This window comes from Engraulis encrasicolus, chromosome 5, assembly GCF_034702125.1.
Source record: "Engraulis encrasicolus isolate BLACKSEA-1 chromosome 5, IST_EnEncr_1.0, whole genome shotgun sequence".
NCBI lineage: Eukaryota > Metazoa > Chordata > Actinopteri > Clupeiformes > Engraulidae > Engraulis > Engraulis encrasicolus.
This window is the reverse complement of record NC_085861.1, coordinates 42,749,417-42,770,323: the sequence shown is the minus strand read 5'-3', so window position 1 is coordinate 42,770,323 and position 20,907 is coordinate 42,749,417. Positions and strand designations below refer to the sequence as shown.

Sequence of the window (20,907 nt, the reverse complement as noted above, 5' to 3'; positions counted from 1 at the left end):
GCAATACAGCTGTGATTTGAGGGCTGTACGCACCGAACTAGGGGCCATCGTTGAATATAACATGTATATGTGTTAAATCTTCCAGAGCCCACATCGGACATGATCACGGATCCCCTGGTTGCCGTTGCTAGTTAATGAATTGGAAATTTCACACAGCCAGATATCGAATCGGTTATAGCTGGATTATGCCATTCTAAATGTATAAATGGCATTGCCAGCAATCGTAATGTCATTGGCGATACATGACATACAAGCATTATCCAGAGAGACCCTATGATCAACTTGCTTGCGAAATCCCCGCATTTGGCAGCACTGGTTTCCATCACCGCAAATTGCATCCTTTGACAACCAGTGTATCATTCAGGACAATACAGTACATCTAAAGACCCGTGAACTATTAAGTGATGCATAAATACTTGTAAAAATGTACTGGGCATGAGTCACCTAGTACCAACCCGCAAGCCAATTTTAGCCATCCATATGCCTCCTGCCCTGTCTCAGTCACCGGCACTGACGGCCTAGCACTATGCACCGGGCATAGAGCTTGGTGCTGGAACATCGCGTCTTGATGCTTGAGGGATAACATGTAACTGTGTATGCGATACAGACATGTCCACGGACAATTATACTCAATCAGATTAATAAAATGAGCTTTTCATACTAACAAACATCGAATGGGATCAAAATAAAACCACCATTAAATCTATGTTATCTTACCTCAGGCAGCGGTCTGTTGCCAGCTTCCCGGAGCAGCCATTATCAGTATTCCCTCTCCCTCCGTCCTAACCTCCACGACAGGTACCGGGCAGAATTAAAAACCGGTCACTGGTATACCAAACCCCCCCTCCCCCCTAATCGACACCCCTCTTATGGGTGCGATGCTTTTCAGGAGTAGTGTTCAATTTTCTTCCAAATCCTCTTCAAAACATCTGTCTCCAGGAAAGCCGAAAGGTTAGTCTCCAGAGCGCAACCCAGCAAATGTGCTCACGGTTAGTCCAGATTTCTGCCTTCTTAGCCACGATAACGTTAGCACAACTAGTGCAAGAAGGCCACCACGGGTGACGAGTTAAAACCCGCACTGTTAGACATTACAGTGAATGACTAATAGCAGCAGAGATAGTCCTTCAGTCCTCCCTGCAGTTCCTCTCCGCGAGAAACAGTGGGGCAAGTCGTGCGGGTCTGAACGGCTAGTTTGCTAGCTAGCTAATGTTAGCTAGCAATAGTGGTTGCTAGCTAACAGAGTGTTGCTTGTTGCGGTGCAGCAAGGGGGTGCACGAGAGAAGTATTAAAATTGAAAAAGAAAACGAATAAAACAAAATCGGGGTGCGTTGTCGCACCGCTAAGTCTAGCGATGTACATTCGCTGGACACCCCTTCGGTACCCGATAATCTTGAGCTCTCCAAGGCTGCCTTTCGCTTGAGTAGGAGAGGGTCTTCACGATAAGCGCGTCCCCGGCTCAAAGCACGTTCCCGCTTGCTTTAGTGCAACGTTCGGTTGACTTCTCCCCACAAAATGGCCGCCAAAACAAATCTGCGACTTGGAGCAGGAGGTGTAAGTTCATAATACTGTGTCGCTCGTCTATGTAGGATATACAAATACTAAAATCATTGATACGACGTCCATTTGGCTTTGGGAAACTGAATTGGTGTTATGTTTGGCCACCAAATGAGTATTTCAGCCAAATAATTCAGCCTACTAGCGAGTAGCGACAAGCGGCTGCTGGCTAGTTTGGCAGCTAACGCTGGGTTAGTTATATACAATTGCTGGTTCTATGGCCATTAACGTTGGCACATTTCAACATTCATCTACCCTTTCATGCATGTACATTTAACTAAACAAATGGATCTAGCTGCTAATTACGCTGTTAGCAGGAGCGCTACCAATCCAGAAGAAGTACAATGTGCAGGTTTCAGAAAGAGTCGAAGACGAATACCTCACGTCAGCCTCAAGGCATATTTATTTTAAAGTATGATAAACACACTGCTCAAGAGCGGTCCCAATTCATAGAACTAACTGGCCTTAACGTTTCAATCAAACGTTACAACTAGGCTACTCAACGTCAATCTAAGTTGACCTGTCGGTCAAGAACGGCCGACGTATAAAAAAACAAACACGCGTGCTTAAACACGTCTGTGATTTTGAGCTTTCATCACACACAAACCAATGAGACTATGACAGTGCCCGCGCTAGAAGACGACGATTGCTCCATGATAGAACGGCAATATAAAATCAGAACTTTGAGTGTTTTGAGCGCACAAATCCTCTTGTGGGTGTAAAATATTACCCCCTCTTCGTTAGGAGGTTGGTTTAATAACATTGGTGTACTGACACACACTGGCAAATGACCAGTTCTACCGCTGTAATGTTACTGAGGTGGTTACATTGTATGGGCAGCGAGCGTTCGTTCGCTCAACAAATCATTTGCAATCGAGTTGCAAAGTGCACTGCAGAATAATCAAATTGGGTATCGTGTTGGCATCAACGCAAAAGTAATAACTACAAAACGTTGTTCTGCGCAAAGGCGGACTGTTAAATGTTTTACCACCCAATGTCTCGCGTATGTGGTCTGGACCGGTTCGTGTCCAGTTTACAAGAAAGGTAAATTATGTACTAGTTAATCATCACTGTACTACGTGAAGTGTCGGGAAATGTTAACTATTCTAGCGGGATTAGGCCGTTACCCTGGGTGGTAGGGAGAGATTACTGCAGCACTCGGAATCTGTAGGGTTCCTAATGCCGTTTTCGTGTTACCAGGGAAGTTTATTTGACTTTCCCGCCTGAGCAGTGCGTCCTCACCAGTCGGAAGCCACTAGTCATTCTTCCTGCTCGTTCACTCTTAAAATGGCGGCGAGCGACTCGGCAGTATCAGATGAGATTGGACTGCTGGTATGCACAAAATAGTCATACATACTCAAAAACTTGCACGTATTGTCATCATACGGAGGAATCAGTTTTTCATGCACTCAAATCTGCATTAAATTACGTAGACAACCACACATCGCCTTGCTCAGATGTCAATGTCCACGTCAACACGCTATTGATCAAAATACACAATAAGTAAACATCCTCTCGCCACAGATTACTTAGATTCTTCGCCCCCCACGCAAAGTTAATAAAATAAATAAATAAATGACCTCAGAAATTTGGACAACAGGATCACAAAAATGGTCTGTTATAGTGAAATAAATTTAATTAAAAAACAGTACACTTATAACCAAAAACACATCCAAATGCCTCAGTCCTTTCAAAACAGGCTGATAAACTTTTCACATGTATTCTTCTACACACAATGACTTCTTGAAACTGGAAAATAATCTTTTGGTTAAGAGAATAAATGTCCACTATGCTCTAACCATTACGTCATTTCAACGGTACTCAATAATTCATCAAAAGCAATAACATATACTTTTACAGATTTACAAAATGTTTCTGGAAACAGTAAGCCATGGGTAGCTTCTGGAGTATACCAGGAGAGTGCATGGCCGGGTAGTTGAACATACAAGCGTAATAAGCGTCCATTGCACACTGTAGGTGCGTCCTCTGCTGGGCAAAAGTTGTTACAACAGCCATCAGGCGAAAAAAGGTCCATAAAATAAAATGTGAAAAACATATAAACGAACTCATTTCTTCTGTTTGGGGGGTGGTCTGTAGACAGAAACAAAAATTGGTTGTTAACACAATACAAAATCAGTACACAAACATTATTAAAGAATGTACACAACATGTCTTTCTGCATATTCTCACCTGTAAATGCCCACAACAACTGCATGATCTCTCTCATAAGGCTCCAGTGTCAGCTGCTCTTGTGGTTTCATGTTTTCGGCACTCATCTTTTTCACTTCTGCTGCAAATACGGCCTCTGGTGCCGCCGTTGAATCAATGCAGTTTGCCTACAGGAAGGGGGAAAAATTAACAAGTGTCCCATAGTCTTGGAACTACTACGTCCAATAGTAACATCCAAAAGCTGACTATATGAATGCCAGTCTGACCCCGGATCTGGAGGTGCATTTAATTGGTGTAAATGTGCATTTGTGTACATGGGAAAACTATGGTTCAGGGTTTCTGCACATGTTGGATCACCAATTGGTTTTACTATTTACTAGAATGACCAAAGTACAGTTTTGCAGCTAAAAATGTCAATTCAAAACGGCAGACCATGGAGGAGATCCCCTTTTCATGTATGAAAAGTGCAATTTTCCCTGTCACAATGAACACTTAAAATTTGATGGTGAAGTTATGTATTCATGAAAAAGGTAGCATTTGTCAATGGACAGCATGCCTTCTGGAAATAAACTACTTAAATTATTACACAGCGCACCTTTAAGTACTTGTTGGGTCAAGCTGAGAAAACAAAGCACCCATGGCATTTTGGATACCAAGTGCATTGACAGCCAGGCCCTGTCACTCTATGCCACCTCCTGACACAGTCACTACCAAAAGATGTAGGACTGCAACGCCTCAAGGGGCAAACATGCATGCAGGAATTAACGTAATGTAATTTCCCTAAAATAGTAGAGAATGTCCCATAGCATTTATGGATGTTTGATGCGCAATGGAAAGCATTATTCAAGCTGCGAAGACTGTAGATCATTACTACTTGGGTGTGACCATGAATACATATATCATTTTCTCACCTTTATTGAGATGACAAAATGGCCTCCATTCTTCAGGAAGTTGTGTGCGTTAAGAGCCACAATTCTCGTCTGGTCAGGCTGGGCAACGTCAGCAAATATAACATCCACCATGCCTGTAAAGACAGATTTACAGATGAGCTAGAGCTTACTTCTCAAAAAGGCAGAGAATGTGCGCACATCAGTAATACAGGTACTCTACCAAAACAAGAGAACTAAAGAAATAAAAGTTCCGCAACACTGATCTACGCTCCCAAAAGGTTAATGGCACAACATTTTGGATGCTCAGCTGACATGGTTGTTAAGAGGTTCTTGCACATCATTTAAAATGGCTGATTGTAAGATTTTATGCATTGATCAGGCTTTTCACTCACAAGACATTCATCATCCTTACCAAAAGCAGACGCAAAAAGAAGTTCTGTAGTAACTGCAAAGTACTGCATCCTGCTATATTCCAATGGATTACATCACCTACTACCTACCAATCTACCTACTACCAACTCTGAGAACTTACCAACAAGCATGCGATATTTGTGGGGATGTCTGGCGTCCTCGATGATGGGAATGATGTTGGTCCTCTTTTTGGCAACATTTAGCAGATCTCTGCCTGATCTGTGAGAGAACTCCACTGCGTACACCAGGCCATCCTACAAGTAAATGGACCGGTAATCAATGAGATCCACACACATGCATTCTTGTGCCCTCCCATATCATCATGACAGCATTTAAACGCTAAACTGATGCATGCCAGCACTATTGTTATTCTATGATTGTAGGACAAAAAAAAGGACAGCATGCCTTCTGGAAATAAACTACTTAAATTATTACACAGCGCACCTTTAAGTACTTGTTGGGTCAAGCTGAGAAAACAAAGCACCCATGGCATTTTGGATACCAAGTGCATTGACAGCCAGGCCCTGTCACTCTATGCCACCTCCTGACACAGTCACTACCAAAAGATGTAGGACTGCAACGCCTCAAGGGGCAAACATGCATGCAGGAATTAACGTAATGTAATTTCCCTAAAATAGTAGAGAATGTCCCATAGCATTTATGGATGTTTGATGCGCCATGGAAAGCATTATTCAAGCTGCGAAGACTGCATATCATTACTACTTGGGTGTGACCATGAATCCATATACTTTACTTTTTGGGTATTTGTGCTTCTAAAAAAAGTTAAAGAGATTTGCAAAACTCAATTATATTGAAGAGGTATGCCACTGTTTTGGGACTGAATGCGGTTAAAATCATTGCCCTGGGTTTATAAAGGTGGTACAGTGTCTTATTTTTCATGTTAGGCGTCTTGTTTTAAGGAGGGACTAAGTATCTAAGATAGTGAGAGTCAATGGATCACACATGCTACAGTGATCCATTGACTTTCACTAGCTTAGCTACATACTCCCTCTTTTAACTTGTCTTAAATCAAGACAGCGCTTAACATGAAAAATAAGACACTTTACCACCTTTAAGACAGGCTCAAACTACACGACTCACGATTGTGTGTGCGATTTTGATGTCTGGGTGCACCACACACTAGAGGAGAATCGCAAAGGTCAATCTTATCGCTGCTCGCAGCCACAGAGACAATGCCCGACGTTCTATTTCCAGTCGCAAATATCGATTTCTACGATTTGCGATCTGCGACTCTTTGAGCTGCCAAAGTTCTATCTTAGAACGTTGCACACGACGAGGAACTCTTTGGTGACAATCGCTTGCGATGGTCCTGGGGGGTAACGTTCTAGCGATTGACGTAAGGGGGGTTTTCAGTCGAGAATCGGGCCGGTAATTATGTACTTTGAGCCAGGCTTTATAAACACCGGCCAACGATTTTAACTGTATAAAGCCCCGAAATAGTGGCATACCCATTTAAGGCCAATACAATAAATGCATATGCTCAGTGAAACATCTGAGTAAATATACATATATGCAAATATACATACCGGGCCAACAATGTCTGACACATGAGAGACTGTGGTTCCTGACGCGGCTCCCAGGTACATCACTTTAGTGCCGGGCTTGATGTGGATCTGGTCAATACCCCCCAGGATGGCGGCAGCCAATTTCGAGCGGAAGGGATTCCATGCTCTGTACTCAATCTTAGTTTCTCCTTCCTGAAAACAGAGAAGAGCGTCTTAAAACCACAATATTTTTTCTGTGTTGAATTCAAAATTTGATTTACATATTTACAGTATTCCAAGAAAAACTGGTTATTTAATACAACTTAAAACTACAGTCAAGAATCTGCACTTTGAGATCAAATCGTCAAATATTTGTTGGGTCAAGCTGAGAAAACAAAGCACCCATGGCATTTTGGATACCAAGTGCATTGACAGCCAGGCCCTGTCACTCTATGCCACCTCCTGACACAGTCACTACCAAAAGATGTAGGACTGCAACGCCTCAAGGGGCAAACATGGAGTACATTCAGCATACACCATTAGTTGTTACATAAGAACCCTTCCCATCTCAACACAAACCAGAAAATCTGGTTAAAACCTTTCAGCATTTTGCAATGAATGTCTAAAACGCTGTGTAGTTTCTTTTAATGTAATCTTAAGTATCTAAACCCCAAAGCACAGACGAGAGAGCGCAACTAAAACCCCACAGAAGACATTACTTCTGACTTGCCCACACATTTTGAAGTGACTTTGACTGCCTCTCACTTGAATGCAGATAAGAAACATCTACAACTTTGCAGGATAAGCTCAATGACTGAACCAGAGATTCTTTAAGTGTATATATATGTGGGTCAAAAACGTACAACATGTCCTTCAGTGCAACGGATACTTTTGCTTACTGTAAATGCAAAAAAAGTTTTTCTTTTTTTTTTGGCTTGGCTTTCATGCATTCACTTTTCAAAAAATAGTTTTGAAATTTCATGTTTTTCACAGTTACAGTAAGCGAAATCATCTGTTAGCCCTGAAGGACAGTGTCATGTTGGACGTCTTTGACCCATATATATCTCTCTACTCTCTCTGACTGAACTGCACCCCCTTGTGGAGAGAATGCAACACAAGTTGAATTCTGACTTCAGAATTACATTGAGCTAATAGTCATCCAAGGTGTATTATGTACAGTAAGCTGGGGTGGCCTTTGTAGCAATATTGAGATTGGATACTTAATTTGAGGGCACTTTCACTAGCGTTCTTCAACCTCATCCATAGCTTTTCACTCAACACACAGGACAATCCACAACCCTCCAATTTCAAACCAAACACAAACCATTATTGAATGGCTGTGGGACTGTTTTAGGACTTAAGATTCAAGGCACTTACTTCAACATTTATTCTTTTTTCTCCATAAACAGAGTCTCCAATCACCATGTTCTTTGTAACCAGGGCATCTTCCTTTCCACGGCAAATAAACACGCCTATGAAACAAAAAAAGGTAGAATTGTATTACTTCTGTACATCAAAGCCATTGTTTGGCATGTAATGGAGAATTAAAGTTTATTAAAGGGGTATGCCACTATTTTGGGGCTTAATACAGTTAAAATCGTTGGCTGGGGTTTATAAAGGTGGTAAAGTCTTATTTTTCATGTTAAGCATTGTCTTGATGTAAGACAAGTAAAAAGAAGGAATATGTCGCTAAGCTAGTGAAAGTCAATGTATCCGTGTAGCATTGTAGCATGCTACACGGATACATTGACTTTCACTAGCTTAGCGACATATTCCCTCTTTTAACTTGTCTTAAAGCAAGACACCGGCTCACATGAAAAATAAGACACTTTACCACCTTTATAAACCCCAGCCAACGATTTTAACTGTATTAAGCCCCAAAATAGTGGCATACCCCTTTAAGAGGCGTATATTAGTTGAGGTTAGTTGGTGCATTTCTGGAAATCGCAGTTGATGACAATATTAGTTACTTTGTTGGTTGCAATGCAACTTCCCATTGGCAACTACCGAAGTTGCCAACGGCTAACAACTACGCTTACCAGAAATGCACTCCACAGTTGTTAAATCAAAGCTAGATGACTCACTGCGCCACCACATTCCCAATGCACCTCCTTACCCTCATGTCTGTGGGGCTCCACCATGACCTTCCTCCCGCCTCTGAAGCCGCCGCCACCTCCGCGTCCACCTCTTCCTCTTGGGGTGCCCCGTCCTCCACCTCGACCACGAAAGCCACCCTCACCGCTTGGCGACCTGAAACCACCACCTACAAACACAGGATAGGTTTAGATTCACAGACCAAATTCAACAAACAGCTAATATGGTCGGCATGTCAATCAGTACATTAGCTGAATGTACACTCTCAAAGGGCATACTCAGCGAATTGACGCTATTCTTGGCCTTACCTGGACACTGAACAAAAAGGGCATTATTGTTCAATTGAGTACAGACATGAAAGACTTGTTTGGGTCAACTGATGAAACCAAGCACCGATGACATTGATGGTGCCAAGTACAAACAGTCCAGACCCATTTGTTCTATGCCACCGTCTGACACAGTCAATACCAAAACAGTATGACTGCAACGCCTCAGGGGCAAACACAAATTGACAGAATATGACAATTGAACCAAACATGCAGTTACTATGAATACCATTTTACTCCCCCCTCCGTACTGACCTAGGATGTAGTTGAAGAACTACGTTTCTATTGCATCTTTTAAGTTTTTAGCAATTTTTAGTTCTTTTTGGTTTTAAGGCAATTAAGGACATCAACTCACCGCCTCCTCTTCCTCCCCGGAATCCTCCTCCGCCTCTACCACCTCGGTCACCGAAGCCTCCTCTTCCACCACGGAAGCCTCCTCCTCCTCCACCACCGAAGCCGCCACCTCCTCTCCCACCGAAACCCCCACGACCACCTCGGTCGCCACGAGGACTGAACCCTGGAAACAGTGCAAGTAAACATATGTAGGCTAGTTTAAAACACTTGGCGTACATGTATGAGCAAATAACATGGGCCTAACCACATACACGCAGATTACAATTATTGCAATGAAAATTAATAGACCCTTTAAATTGATAGGGCATTCTTGTTTAGCAAGGTATTCCGACGTAAACAAACTATGCAGTACTAGATGTTTACATATTTGGACGCCATCAAGTGTATCCAGATCGAAGAAAACAAATTCAGTTTAGTGAATGCCAACAGTAGGCTATTTGCGAACTTAAAGTTGCACGAGCCACGACCACTTCGCAGTACATTGAAAAAAATGCAAGATGAGTCGGGATTTAATTAAAATCCACGCGCTAAATGTGCGTGCACAAAAAAGGATTTTGTTAAGGAGTACGTATGCCAGGTCGTTGATTGCATATTGTAGAGTAAAAAGTTTGCTCGTGGGGCAAACACATGGCACCAGGCTACGTCAGTAAGCACATGGTAAACATTTCCTTTTACTGCCCATCAAAACGTCGACAAATCCCAATCTGCCCATCGCAGTATTAAAATGTAATGCAAGTCACTTTAGTACAAAGGAACGAATTTAGTTACCATGTAATAATGAAGAAGACCTAACCCAACTCGCAAACACGTGGGTTCTCGGCCTAGTCTTGAGCTAGCCGTCTATGCTAGCAAGTAAGATCAATTTAACACGCACTAAATGCGACATTAGTCGTCGTAAAAAGATAAACCGTGTCTATACAATGTTAACAATGCTACAGCTACAAACTTCGCTGTGACATTGTTACTAGTGAACGTTATCTTTCGTAAAGATTACAATTAGCTGGATTATGTCGGACAAGTCCCTCGAAGTTAAGAACTGGACACTTTCACTGCACATTTTACTTCAATAAAAAATATCACGCGCTTACAAATCAATGTTTGTTCTATTAGTTGCTCATAAAAAATAACGCTATACTGAGTTCTCACTTACCTGGCTTCATTATTATGGTTTAAAGCGTAATCTAAAGAGGACCACGCTTTTTTCTGTGTTGTCCGAACACGCGTGTTCAGCTGACTGTCGGCTCGCACCACGCAGACGCAGCTGCATGGACACTTTCTTACCCATGATGCCTCACGGGCTCTGCTTTGGTTTGATTTTTGTCGCCACCTAGCTTGGAAGCATTGTAAGTGCAAACGTAGCCTAGACCCACCATCTTGTTCATGGAGCTTTCATGGTAATGAAAGTCCCGCCCCTTAGTTCCGCGTTTCACGGGACCTAAGCTGACCATCTAACAACATGGTAGAGAGTAAATATCTTCTGATCTCAGTCATGATATGCGCTGGGCTACAAATATGCTGTTTAAGAGGCTAGATAAAGATTATTCATGCAGAAGTATCAATGTTTTGTTCCGAGGCCGTCGGCATGAAAAATGTGAAGAAACACAGCTTTCTAAAAAGTTTGGGGGTTCATACGAAAAATGAAGCAAAAATATCAGAAACAACATATATGGAGCTCGTGGTACAACTCGAAGGGGATCGAAATATCATTTTAATACCGGCATTGGATTACATGCTACGATTTTCGGCTAAAAACGCCGTTGAGGTCCCATGAAATCGGGGGAAGTGACGTCACTTTCGAGCTCTATGAAAGTAGTGTCCAGGATCCCACACTGGTGTGGTCTCGCAGCTCATCCGGGAGGCAAAGGCAAGCAGAGGAGATTTGGCAACACTCTGGCTGGACTTAACAAACGCCTATGGATCCATCCCCCACAAACTTGTGGAAACAGCGCTGACAAGACATCGGGCTCTTCTCAAAACCTAGGACAGTGTCCTTCCAAGTGTATCAGCCTAATTAGTCACACCCAGTGATTGGATACTCTTTATTAGTCACACCCAGTGATTGGATATTCTGTAGAGTTCAGCAAAGAGTATCCAACCACTGGGCGTGACTAATTAGGCTGATACACTTGGAAGGACACTGTCCTAGGTTTTGAGAAAGGCCCAGAATGTGCCAGTAGCCATCACCAACCTCATCCAGGGGCCGGATTCACAAAGAATCTTAAGAACAAAATAGTTCTTAACTGGTACTTTTCTCTTAACTTTTGTCTTTAGTCAGTTAGTCTTTAGTTCCTAAGATTTATCTTAAGAAAACTTTTGTGAATCCGGCCCCTGGACTACTATAACAGCAGCATTGCGTTGTATGGCCATTCCACCATGCTGCAGCTTCCCATCAGCGGCTTGTCGGAGGTGTTTATGGTCACACGCTCCTGGGAGCTGATGATGTAGGCCACAGGGACTCCTCTGACAAAAAAGTTGCCACCGCAGGAATCCAAGTAAAAACTGGGAGGAAGTGGAAGGCCCAGGAAGCCATTGACAGAGCAGAGGCACGGCTGCAGCACAACATCCTGGTGGGCAACACAGCAGTGGGTCGGGCCGGGCTTGGTAGCTTCCCCAAACCTTGCTATGACAAAGCTGGAAGAAAGGAGAAACGGCAAATGGTGCAGGATGAGATCCGAGCAGAAGTGGAGGAAGACCGGCAGATCAAGATGGTGGCCATGTACCAACAAGGTGCCTGGGCAAGGTGGGAGCACGCCGAACAGCGTAAAATCACCTGGCCAGAGCTCTGGAGACTAGAACCCCAGCACCTCAAGTTCCCCATCCAATCCGTTTACGTTCTTCCAAGCCCAGCCAATCTACAGCGCTGGGGCATAGCAGACACTGCGGCATGCCAGCTGTGTGCGAGGAGAGCTACACATCCTCAGTTGCTGCCCGAAGGCCTTGGGGGAAGGGCGGTATCGCTGGCGTCATGACCAGGTCCTCAGGGCTCTGGCAGACACGCTCAGCACTGCAATAACCAACTGCAGATACCAGCCTCCCTCCAAGAAGTCCATCACCTTTGTCAGAGCTGGCGAGCAGGCACAACATCAGCCAGGTTCCTCTGGAGGGCTTCTCACCGCAGCACGGGACTGGGAACTCAAAGCCGACCTGGGGAGACAGCTTAAAGGAGAAGTCCACTTTTTTGAACAATAAGGCTATTTTCTGAGTGGTCTGCGATGTTTTAGAGTCCCCCTCACCGTTTATTTAATGTGTGCTGCAGTCTCTGTTATTTGGCTGATTTGGATTTTATCTCAACCAGCTTTAGAATGGCCGTCTATGGGCACCTGCAACTCTGTTCTTAAAATCACCTTTAACATTTGTTTTCGAAAGTCTACAGCTCACAAAGTGGTTAGGGGTGTTCACTAGCAGTCCCTAACAAGTTTCAAGGCGAAATATGGCTTCTGTCATTTTTTATTTGCCATTTTGTGAAAGAAAGTGAAAGTGAAAGTGAAACTTAACTTACAAATTGCTACATAAAACACACATAAAACACGACAGATGCCATATTTTGCTACAATAATTGTTAAGGAAGACCAGTGAATACTACTGAACACTTGGTGAGTTGCATATTCTTGAAAACAAATGTTAAAGGTGATTTTAAGAACAGAGTTGCAGGTGCCCATAGACGGCCATTCTAAAGCTGATTGAGATCAAATTCAAATAAGCCAAATAACAGAGACTGCAGCAAACAAGAAATAAACGGTGAAATATTGCAAACCACTCAGAAAATAGCCTTAATGTTCAAAAAAGTGGACTTCTCCTTTGAGTTCCCAGAGCACATATTTTCCACTTCACTCCGCCCTGACGTGGTATTAACATCGGAGTCAACTAAGCAAGTGGTCCTGGTGGAACTTACCGTCCCCTGGGAAGACAGAGTGGAGGAGGCCAACGAACGCAAGAGGGCGAAATATTCAGAGTTGATAGCTAAGTGCCGGAGCAGGGGCTGGAAAGCCCGCTGTGATCCAGTCGAGGTGGGGTGCAGGGGTTTTGCTGGCCAGTCACTACCCCGCACCTTGAAGCTCCTTGGAGTGAAGGGTCAGCTGTGCAGAAAAGCCATCAGGAGTAGCACAGAGGCAGCGGAGAAAGCCTCTAGATGGCTATGGATCAGGAGGGGGGATCCTTGGAGTAGCAGGCCACTTGGACACAAGTCGGGGGCTGATCACCCCCGGCTGGGTCACCCGGGTGAGGGTGTTTGATGATTAAAGACCCGAAACACCCAATGAGCTCGGGTTCATCACTGACGATGTGTCCAAGTAGCACCTAGTGGTGTATTCAAGAACGGAAGCATTGTAAGTGCAAACGTAGCCTAGACCCCCATCTTGTTCATGGAGCTTTCATGGCCATGTAATGAAAGTAAGCCTACTGTTGATCAGCGTCTGATCACACAAATCATATTATCGATTTGTGACACTCCTCAGCAGCACCATAGTATTTCCACTACAGACTATTCGTGCCTTGTGACACCCAGGCTAAACATGAATAAAACACACAATGTAATGTCATTGTTTTATTATAATTTCTTTGTAAACATAGATAAATCAGTTATGACAACGTACACAAACAAAATAAACATTGCAATATTATATTTAACACAAGTCTTTACAAAGTTGCAAATGAATCAAAGTGAAAATGTACAAAAAAAAGGTGTGCAAAAACAGTTTTAACAGTAGATGGCGTACTTTATCCATGTTGAGGCACTGTGCCTTTGTCAGTGCGTGCATATACAAAAAAAAGGTGGATTTTGTGTGAAGTCGTGTTGCGCGTGAAGTCTACACAAGCACATTCCATAATTAAATGCAGTTGGCTAATGTACAATATGAAGCTTATTGGCATTGTGTTTCACAAGACATATCATGAAAGGACACCTCAAAAATTAAACAAATAATAAAAAAGGCTACTGTAGTGCAGATAATATAGGCCCTTATCATCACCAGTGGATGTCACTTTGTGCTTTGTGGTCTACTGTTTTATAATGGGTATCTGATATAAACAGATGATGAAATTCATGTCAATTAAAAAAATGGTGTGTTGTAACAGGTAGCGGTCAAAGAAATGACACGCAAGAAGTCTGCAAGTCAGCATGCCAGTTGCCTTCAACCTTTGGATTTCTTTGTCTAAGTTGGTTGTGCAGGTTACAATTTCAGAATTTTCACCACTTTTTAGTAGTACACATTTAAACTACTATCCATCATATTTGATTTGGTTGGGTACCACAAAACATAATATTATAGACAATTATTCCTTTCCCACAAGCAGTGCATGACATCATGTTGGGGACTGGAGACCCAAGATCCTCTCTGCTGAGGTGGAGTCCCCAATGTGACATCATCACTAAATTCTGTTTAAAAAACAAACAAACATTAATACATGGACTCTAACACCATTTCAGAGAATTTTCAATGGTAGGGTATACATATTGTAAGTGTTTTAAATATAATAGTGGTGGTTAACCTGCACAGCCACCTTTACAGTATAAGAGACCGAAACTATTTGAACCTTCTTTGAGGCTACACAAATGGCAAAGCTGATAGTGTCAGGATTCGTTACAAAAAACGGCTTCACAAATGATTAATGAGCTGCTTTAAAAAATCCAAATCGAACAAGGGAAACAATTTCTATGCAATTATTTATTCATTAACCCCTGATCTAAAGGAGGAGCGTTAAGTTTAATTTCACTGAGTCGCCATCATAATGAGCCGCTTGTGAATGAAGTTCATGTATGGCCTACATCCAAATGTTATAAAACCTGTCCATGCCTACACTCCCTGTCACATCTGGCAAGGAGACTATAGGCAATGACAAGGCAGATGATTCACGCACAGAGCAGATAAGTCACTCCTGTCCCTTGTCCATTTTGTTCACGTCACCATTGCTGACGGTCTCTGCCTCGTCCGCCTCATCCTCCTCGCGTGATGCTAACTCTTGCCCTTCTCTGTCCTCCTCCACCGCTGTGTCCAGCGCCTCCTCCTCACCACCACGACCACCACTACCATCCTCGGGGCCCAGGATCTCTGCCCTGGTGCCACAGGGCGGTGAGAGCGGGGGCAGGGGGATGCTCTCCCCTTTCTTGGCCAGCTCGGCCAGCTCACGGGCGGAGCAGCTGGGGGTCGGGGTGGGGTAGGTGTGGTGGAAGGTGTCGTAGTCCACCTCGTAAAAGCCTTCCTCCAGGGAGAGCACTGGCGTGAAACGCTCGCCCCACATCACCTCAGAGTCTAGGTAAGAGCTTCGGGCCTGGCACGTCATGCCTAGAGAGAGAGAGAGAGAGAGAGAGAGAGAGAATCTGTTTGTTTCTATAGAATCGAAGGTGGAACATATAGGGCAGCAATCCTATCTAAATGTAGGATAGGGACATCATTGACTATTACACTGCAGGGAAAAGGGAAATAGGCACAATGCAGAATTGCATGGAGAGCAGAAGAAGAACAAATGCTACAATGGAATTTTCTTTTTTTCAGGGACCATCAACCTGTCTAGGGACTATAGATTGAAATTAGTATTCATGCCTCAAGCTTGCAAACTTCCAAAATTCCAAAAACTGTAATGTTGCTATTATAGTGACTTAACACTTAACACACAGAAAACTCAAGTGTTGGTGCACATACAGAGGTTCAAACGGTGAAGTAGACTGAACACACAATAAAAATCAGATGGGCCTACAAAAGCTGCTAAAGGCTTTTATATAAAATTAGAGGCTTATGTTAGAGATAGGGCTTGCTCTTAGAAAATATTTAACTGTATTTTTATGGCTGGATTTTCAGCAGTTCACCTGATTCACAATAGCCTAGGTCTCTGTTCTCAAGTTTAAAAAAAAATCTATGTCAAAGGTTTCAGTGCATTCTATGAGCTTGTTGGGTGGGCTCCAGGTTCTTTTTTTTTTCAAACATGCATATGCAAACTGCCAACTGGAGGGCTATATATATTTTCAAACAATAACAAAGTTAATTTCCTGTGATCCTTATACAAACTCTGCCAAACCCTGTTGAATATTTATGCGCTTGGATTGACTATAAATAGCACCACACCGCCTCTTCTAATCTTCTGCTCAAGTGAACCTTGAAGAGCCAATGTCAATTACTCCACACATTTCCCATAAAAGTGAGCAGACAAGACCACAGAAGCAAAAATAAACACAAGGTCAGACTGAGCTCAAAAAACCATACATGTATATTCATGACATGTACATATGTACGCATGATTTGTAAATTGCCCAATGTTGTGCAATGGCTGATTCAGACATGCCGATAGTCCTGAGGCAGTGTAAATGAATGTCTTGAATAGATGGGCCTTAACACTTCAAGAATTTATTCATTATTTTTTTAACAATATACTCATATTATCCACAGTCTTTGGAGGATTTTGCCCAGGAAAGACGAACACAGTCGGTCTGGCATTTAATTTCAGGAGAAAATCCCACTTTATGAGATGTCAGGAATAACAGGCATTGAGTTTCATTTCTTCCAGTGCTGCAGCAGATTGACAGACAATAAAGGGGCTGCATTATTGCACACATGCCTCATTGCAGTGTTATGGTGATGATGGCTGAAAGAGGTTTTGTACATTTTTGGGCACTTATTCTGTGCCTACTGGCGCACAAAAGTAAGTAAAGTAAGGTAATAAAGCAGTGCAAAATCTAATGAAACGAACACATTTGAAACTGATAATAGGCTAAATATGTAACTCTTTATGTGACCAAATCAACTAAAAGACAAAATGTCCACCTGTCTTAGATATGCGGTTCTGTCTTGTTGAAAGCATTGAAATGTTAAAGAAAGACAATTTTTGTAAAAGCAAGAACAAATTTGAAAGGACAGAAACCGGAATGCCGGCTCTCCCCCACTCCCCACCTCCACCGTTTTTAAATTTCCCACCAGGCATGGCTTATTGACAAATCCTTCAGTCCTTTCACAAACAAGCCCCTCAAGGGGCCACGTCTGACCCTTTGCAGTCCTGCAATGTGGAGACTGCTGCATACATTGGCACATAGCACAATGGCGCAGCCAATTAGCAAGGTGTACTTGCACCCGGTGTCAAGTGTAGTCACAATTGGCACTAATTAGTGATTTGTAGAGCGCCTCGGCTGAGATGGCTGCTGGCAGTCTCGGGATCCCATGAGGGGTGAGTCGTGTCTATACATGTCGACACACATTTGCATTCTCGCAAACACTGAGAAAAAAAATCATGGGTTAGCCATTCATGGAAACTCCACTGTGGTATAAGGTCAACTATACCCTCACCATACCCTCATAGTAATATCGTGCAGAGGGTCTTGACCTGCATAAAACTGATGTGGAAGGAGTGAACTGATTGAATCCATTGAATCTGATTCTACAGTAACCAATCGCTGATATTTGGTTGTAATATACCTATAGGTATGGTATGTAATGTGTCATTGTCAAACTACAACCAGCTAGGCTACCCGCCGTCCACTGATTAGCGAGGATGGAATCCATAAAGTTGAATCCAGACCAAGAAAAGATGGTAAACAAGTGTTCTACGTCTCACCAATGCAACATGGGGGTGGCCAGTGACAATTTATTTATTTGTTCATTCATATTTTTTAGGGGTTTTTGCCTTTATTTCTGACGGGACAGTGGAGGAGAGACAGGAAATGAGTGGGGAGAGAGAGATGGGGAAGGATAGGCAAATGACCCGGGCCGGAATCGAACCCGGGTCCCCGGTAACTCAGCCCAGTGCAGTAAGTGCGGCAGGGTCGACAATTTATTTTTACCCCCCCCTTTGCTTGTTATGTTAGTCTTAACCTAATAGAAAGCCCCTGCCTAGAAATATTCGAATCTATGAAAATGTATGAAAATCTATGAAATGTCACCAACCAATTTCCTGTAGGCTATCCCGGTTGTCACAACTGTGAATTCCATAGCTAAGGACTACGGAGACTACGCAGAGTTCAAATGTCATTCACTCACCGGTGGCTTCCACCATCCCCTCCAAGATGACCACGATCTCAAACTGATCATTGGCCAGCTGCTGCTGCGAGATCTCCCAGAAGGGGCTGGTGGCATTGATCTCGTGGCAGATGATGAGTGGCGACACGAGGAAGAGGCGGTCGTCGCCCGTATCAAACCCCACATTGATGTCCGTCTGGTTGAGCGGGATGAACTCGCCCTCCTTGGTCTGCTTGGAGCGGATCAGCTTGGCGCGGATGGACGCCTCCACGATGTGCGAGTTGCGCAGGTCCCCGACGCGGAACATCAGGCACAGCCGGTGGTCCCGCATGGAGACCACGGCTGTGTGCGAGAACATGAGTGTCTCTGCGCGCTTCTTGGGCTGCGAGATCTTGACGAACATGCAGCCCACCATGAAGGCGTTGACGATGGAGCCCAAGATGGCCTGCACCAGGAGCAAGATGATGCCTTCTGGACACTTGTCGGTAATCACCCGGTAGCCATAACCGATGGTGGTCTCCGTCTCGATGGAGAAGAGGAACGCCGAGACGAAGCCGTTGAGGTTGTTGACGCAGGGTGTCCAGTCGCTGTCCTCGGTGTGGTCCAGGTCGCCGCGGATGTAAGCGATGAGCCACCAGATGAGGCCAAAGAAGACCCAGGTGGTGGTGTAGACCAGCGTGAAGACCAGCAGGTTGAAGCGCCACTTCAGGTCCACCAGTGTGGTGAAGATGTCCGTCAGGTAGCGGTATCTCTCTCGCACGTTGCCATGATGCACGTTGCACTTGCCATCCTTCTCCACGTAGCGCTGCCGACGCTTCTTCAGGACGCCGCCGTCAGCCGACTTCCCCCCACACCCACCTTTTCCTCCTCCTCCACCTCCTCTCCCGGCACCCCCCACCACCAGCGTACGGTCGGTGGGGATCTGTTGATGGAGGAGAAAGACAGAGGTCAGTCAATGCTAGTGAAAGTGCAGAAAAATAAACAAGCAGATGTTGGCAGGTTTGCTTGAGAAAATTGAAGTTCCTCTATCTATTTTTAGTACAGATGATTTGACGTCATCCTGGAAATCCTTGTGAAAGTGCAAAATGGTGGGGGAAAAAACAGATGCGGGGAAACTTCATTGAGAAAATGAAAAGCCCTGACATGTATTCCTTCTATCTGTCGTTCATATTGATATTTTGACAGACATGCCTGATTTGAACAGCTGTGTGACTTTAAAAAACAGCTGGTTAAATTAATTTGCAGGAGCAAATATTGCAGGACTTCTATTTTCTGAACCTAGGATGTTCCTCTCTGTGTGAAGGATCCCACACACCAAGTTAAGTTTACAATAACTGTATTTTTCAGGACATTGCACATCAATGAACATACAGTATACAAGTAAATGTATGTATGTTTACATCATTAATGTAAAGATAAAATAAAACGGGCCCAAGTATGGACCCTTGGGGGACCCCTACTGGACAACTCAAGAAGGTGGACCTAGAGCCATCCACAACAGTACGTTGTTGTCTGCGTGACAGGTATGATTGGAGCCAAGTTATAGATTGAACAGAAAAAATGAAGTGTTAAGACATAGCCCCTGTTATAAATGTGCTGCTACCAGAGTAGAAATTGGCAAGTCGTAATGTTACTTAAGACTCCAAGTCACGTCGTAGTAGTGTAAAACCATCCTGGACTTTTTAATTACTCTTAGCATTCCACTGGCAGAATTGTGTGCATTACGATGTTCCATACTGTACCAAGAGTAAGAAGGAAATTACTCTCAGATTATGCACCATTTGCGACGGTTGGAGACAAAGTAAACACATGAGCAGTGTTGACAGCATGCTGACAGCACAGCTCGTTATCAGGGAGGGTCAACATGAGGATGTGTGCTAATGAGGATACATGAGTTCCATTAGGCTACAAATGTATTGATGAAGACACACAGTGCTTGATTCAGACGAGAGCTTTTTTTCTCTCTCTCTTTGTGCTGAATTGCATTCACCTTGTCGTTGTGGTCCATCCATTTCTTTGGCAACCTGATCCCCTGCTTCTCCACATCCTGCCCTAAGTGGCCCTTGAAGTTGCTCATGGCCTGCTAGCCTCCAGGCCACAGCGGCGGTTGCTAGCCAAACAGAGCAGCAGGAACAGTCACACTGAGAAAGAAAAAAACCCACAAAAAAACAGAACAGCATGAAATTGAGATCGAGATCAAGAAAGGCAACAGGCAGCAGCATTTACAATACAATACAATACAATATACAATATACAATATCTTTTATTTGTCATTGTGACAAGCACAACGAAATTGTGCATTTCTTGTTGAAGCAAAAATAAATAAAAGTAAAAATAAAAAAATAAAATAAAAAAAAATTAAAATGGAATAAAAAGAATGGTATGTATATCACTGATTCTTGAGAAAGCGGCTAAAACATGTCTCTGCAATAAACGGCCAATTCTGTTGAAAATAAACTACATTTTCATGAACAAAATGAATCCAGGTAAAGACACAGGGGTCTGTTACATAAATGTACAGTCGTTTGAAATATTTAAGTGTAATTTTATACTTTTCATGGCTATAAACCTGCCCACACCCTGTAAAAACAGCTGTCCCAAGGACAGACATCATCATTTCAAGTGACTTAAAATGTAAAAATCACTGATATTATTGAATAATATC

General features: G+C 43.4%; 3 protein-coding genes and 4 non-coding genes across 7 annotated transcripts in view; all 7 read right to left on the bottom strand.

The window, feature by feature from the left end:
* dyrk1b (dual-specificity tyrosine-(Y)-phosphorylation regulated kinase 1B) overlaps window positions 1-1,441 on the bottom strand; it is a 54,605-nt gene extending 53,164 nt beyond the window's left edge. The window contains exon 1 of the mRNA XM_063199477.1: window positions 718-1,441. The gene's annotated coding sequence lies outside the window, so the exon portion shown is untranslated. The remainder of the gene's footprint in view (window positions 1-717) is intronic.
* A 1,726-nt stretch (window positions 1,442-3,167) lies between these two features.
* Window positions 3,168-10,591, bottom strand: fbl (fibrillarin). Its single transcript, XM_063199475.1, has 9 exons — window positions 10,454-10,591; window positions 9,305-9,466; window positions 8,646-8,792; window positions 7,907-8,001; window positions 6,572-6,742; window positions 5,146-5,278; window positions 4,635-4,747; window positions 3,745-3,890; window positions 3,168-3,645 (listed from the first exon to the last, which is right to left on the bottom strand). Exons 1-9 carry the CDS (start codon window positions 10,461-10,463, stop codon window positions 3,621-3,623), a joined length of 1,002 nt encoding a protein of 333 aa, XP_063055545.1. The 5' UTR covers window positions 10,464-10,591; the 3' UTR covers window positions 3,168-3,620.
* Window positions 4,384-4,470, bottom strand: LOC134449864 (small nucleolar RNA SNORA17). The gene has a single exon (XR_010034989.1). It is a non-coding gene; the product is annotated as a small nucleolar RNA SNORA17 (small nucleolar RNA).
* LOC134449863 (small nucleolar RNA SNORA17) lies at window positions 5,534-5,620 on the bottom strand. Its single transcript, XR_010034988.1, has one exon. It is a non-coding gene; the product is annotated as a small nucleolar RNA SNORA17 (small nucleolar RNA).
* On the bottom strand, window positions 6,957-7,043 carry LOC134449875 (small nucleolar RNA SNORA17). The gene has a single exon (XR_010034999.1). It is a non-coding gene; the product is annotated as a small nucleolar RNA SNORA17 (small nucleolar RNA).
* Window positions 8,987-9,125, bottom strand: LOC134449865 (small nucleolar RNA SNORA17). The gene has a single exon (XR_010034990.1). It is a non-coding gene; the product is annotated as a small nucleolar RNA SNORA17 (small nucleolar RNA).
* Window positions 10,592-14,776: 4,185 nt separating the features above from the next.
* On the bottom strand, window positions 14,777-20,319 carry kcnj21 (potassium inwardly rectifying channel subfamily J member 21). The gene is made up of 3 exons (XM_063199474.1): window positions 20,233-20,319; window positions 18,264-19,164; window positions 14,777-15,584 (listed from the first exon to the last, which is right to left on the bottom strand). The coding sequence occupies exons 1-3, from the start codon at window positions 20,317-20,319 to the stop codon at window positions 15,172-15,174; spliced, it is 1,401 nt and encodes a 466-aa protein (XP_063055544.1). The 3' UTR covers window positions 14,777-15,171.
* Window positions 20,320-20,907: the final 588 nt, after the last annotated feature.

What these genes read in the sequence shown, in the direction of transcription:
- fbl (XM_063199475.1), bottom strand. An exon ending in ATTTTGTCATCTCAATAAAG is followed by an intron (nt 3,891 to 4,634) that starts GTGAGAAAATGA and finishes CCCTTCCTGTAG; the next exon opens with GCAAACTGCATTGATTCAAC. An exon ending in GTTGTTGTGGGCATTTACAG is followed by an intron (nt 3,646 to 3,744) that starts GTGAGAATATGC and finishes TTCTGTCTACAG; the next exon opens with ACCACCCCCCAAACAGAAGA.
- kcnj21 (XM_063199474.1), bottom strand. Translation starts at nt 20,319, where the DNA reads ATGAGCAACTTCAAGGGCCACTTAGGGCAGGATGTGGAGAAGCAGGGG. An exon ending in GGATGGACCACAACGACAAG is followed by an intron (nt 19,165 to 20,232) that starts GTGAATGCAATT and finishes CTCCATCAACAG; the next exon opens with ATCCCCACCGACCGTACGCT. An exon ending in GGGGATGGTGGAAGCCACCG is followed by an intron (nt 15,585 to 18,263) that starts GTGAGTGAATGA and finishes CTCTCTCTCTAG; the next exon opens with GCATGACGTGCCAGGCCCGA.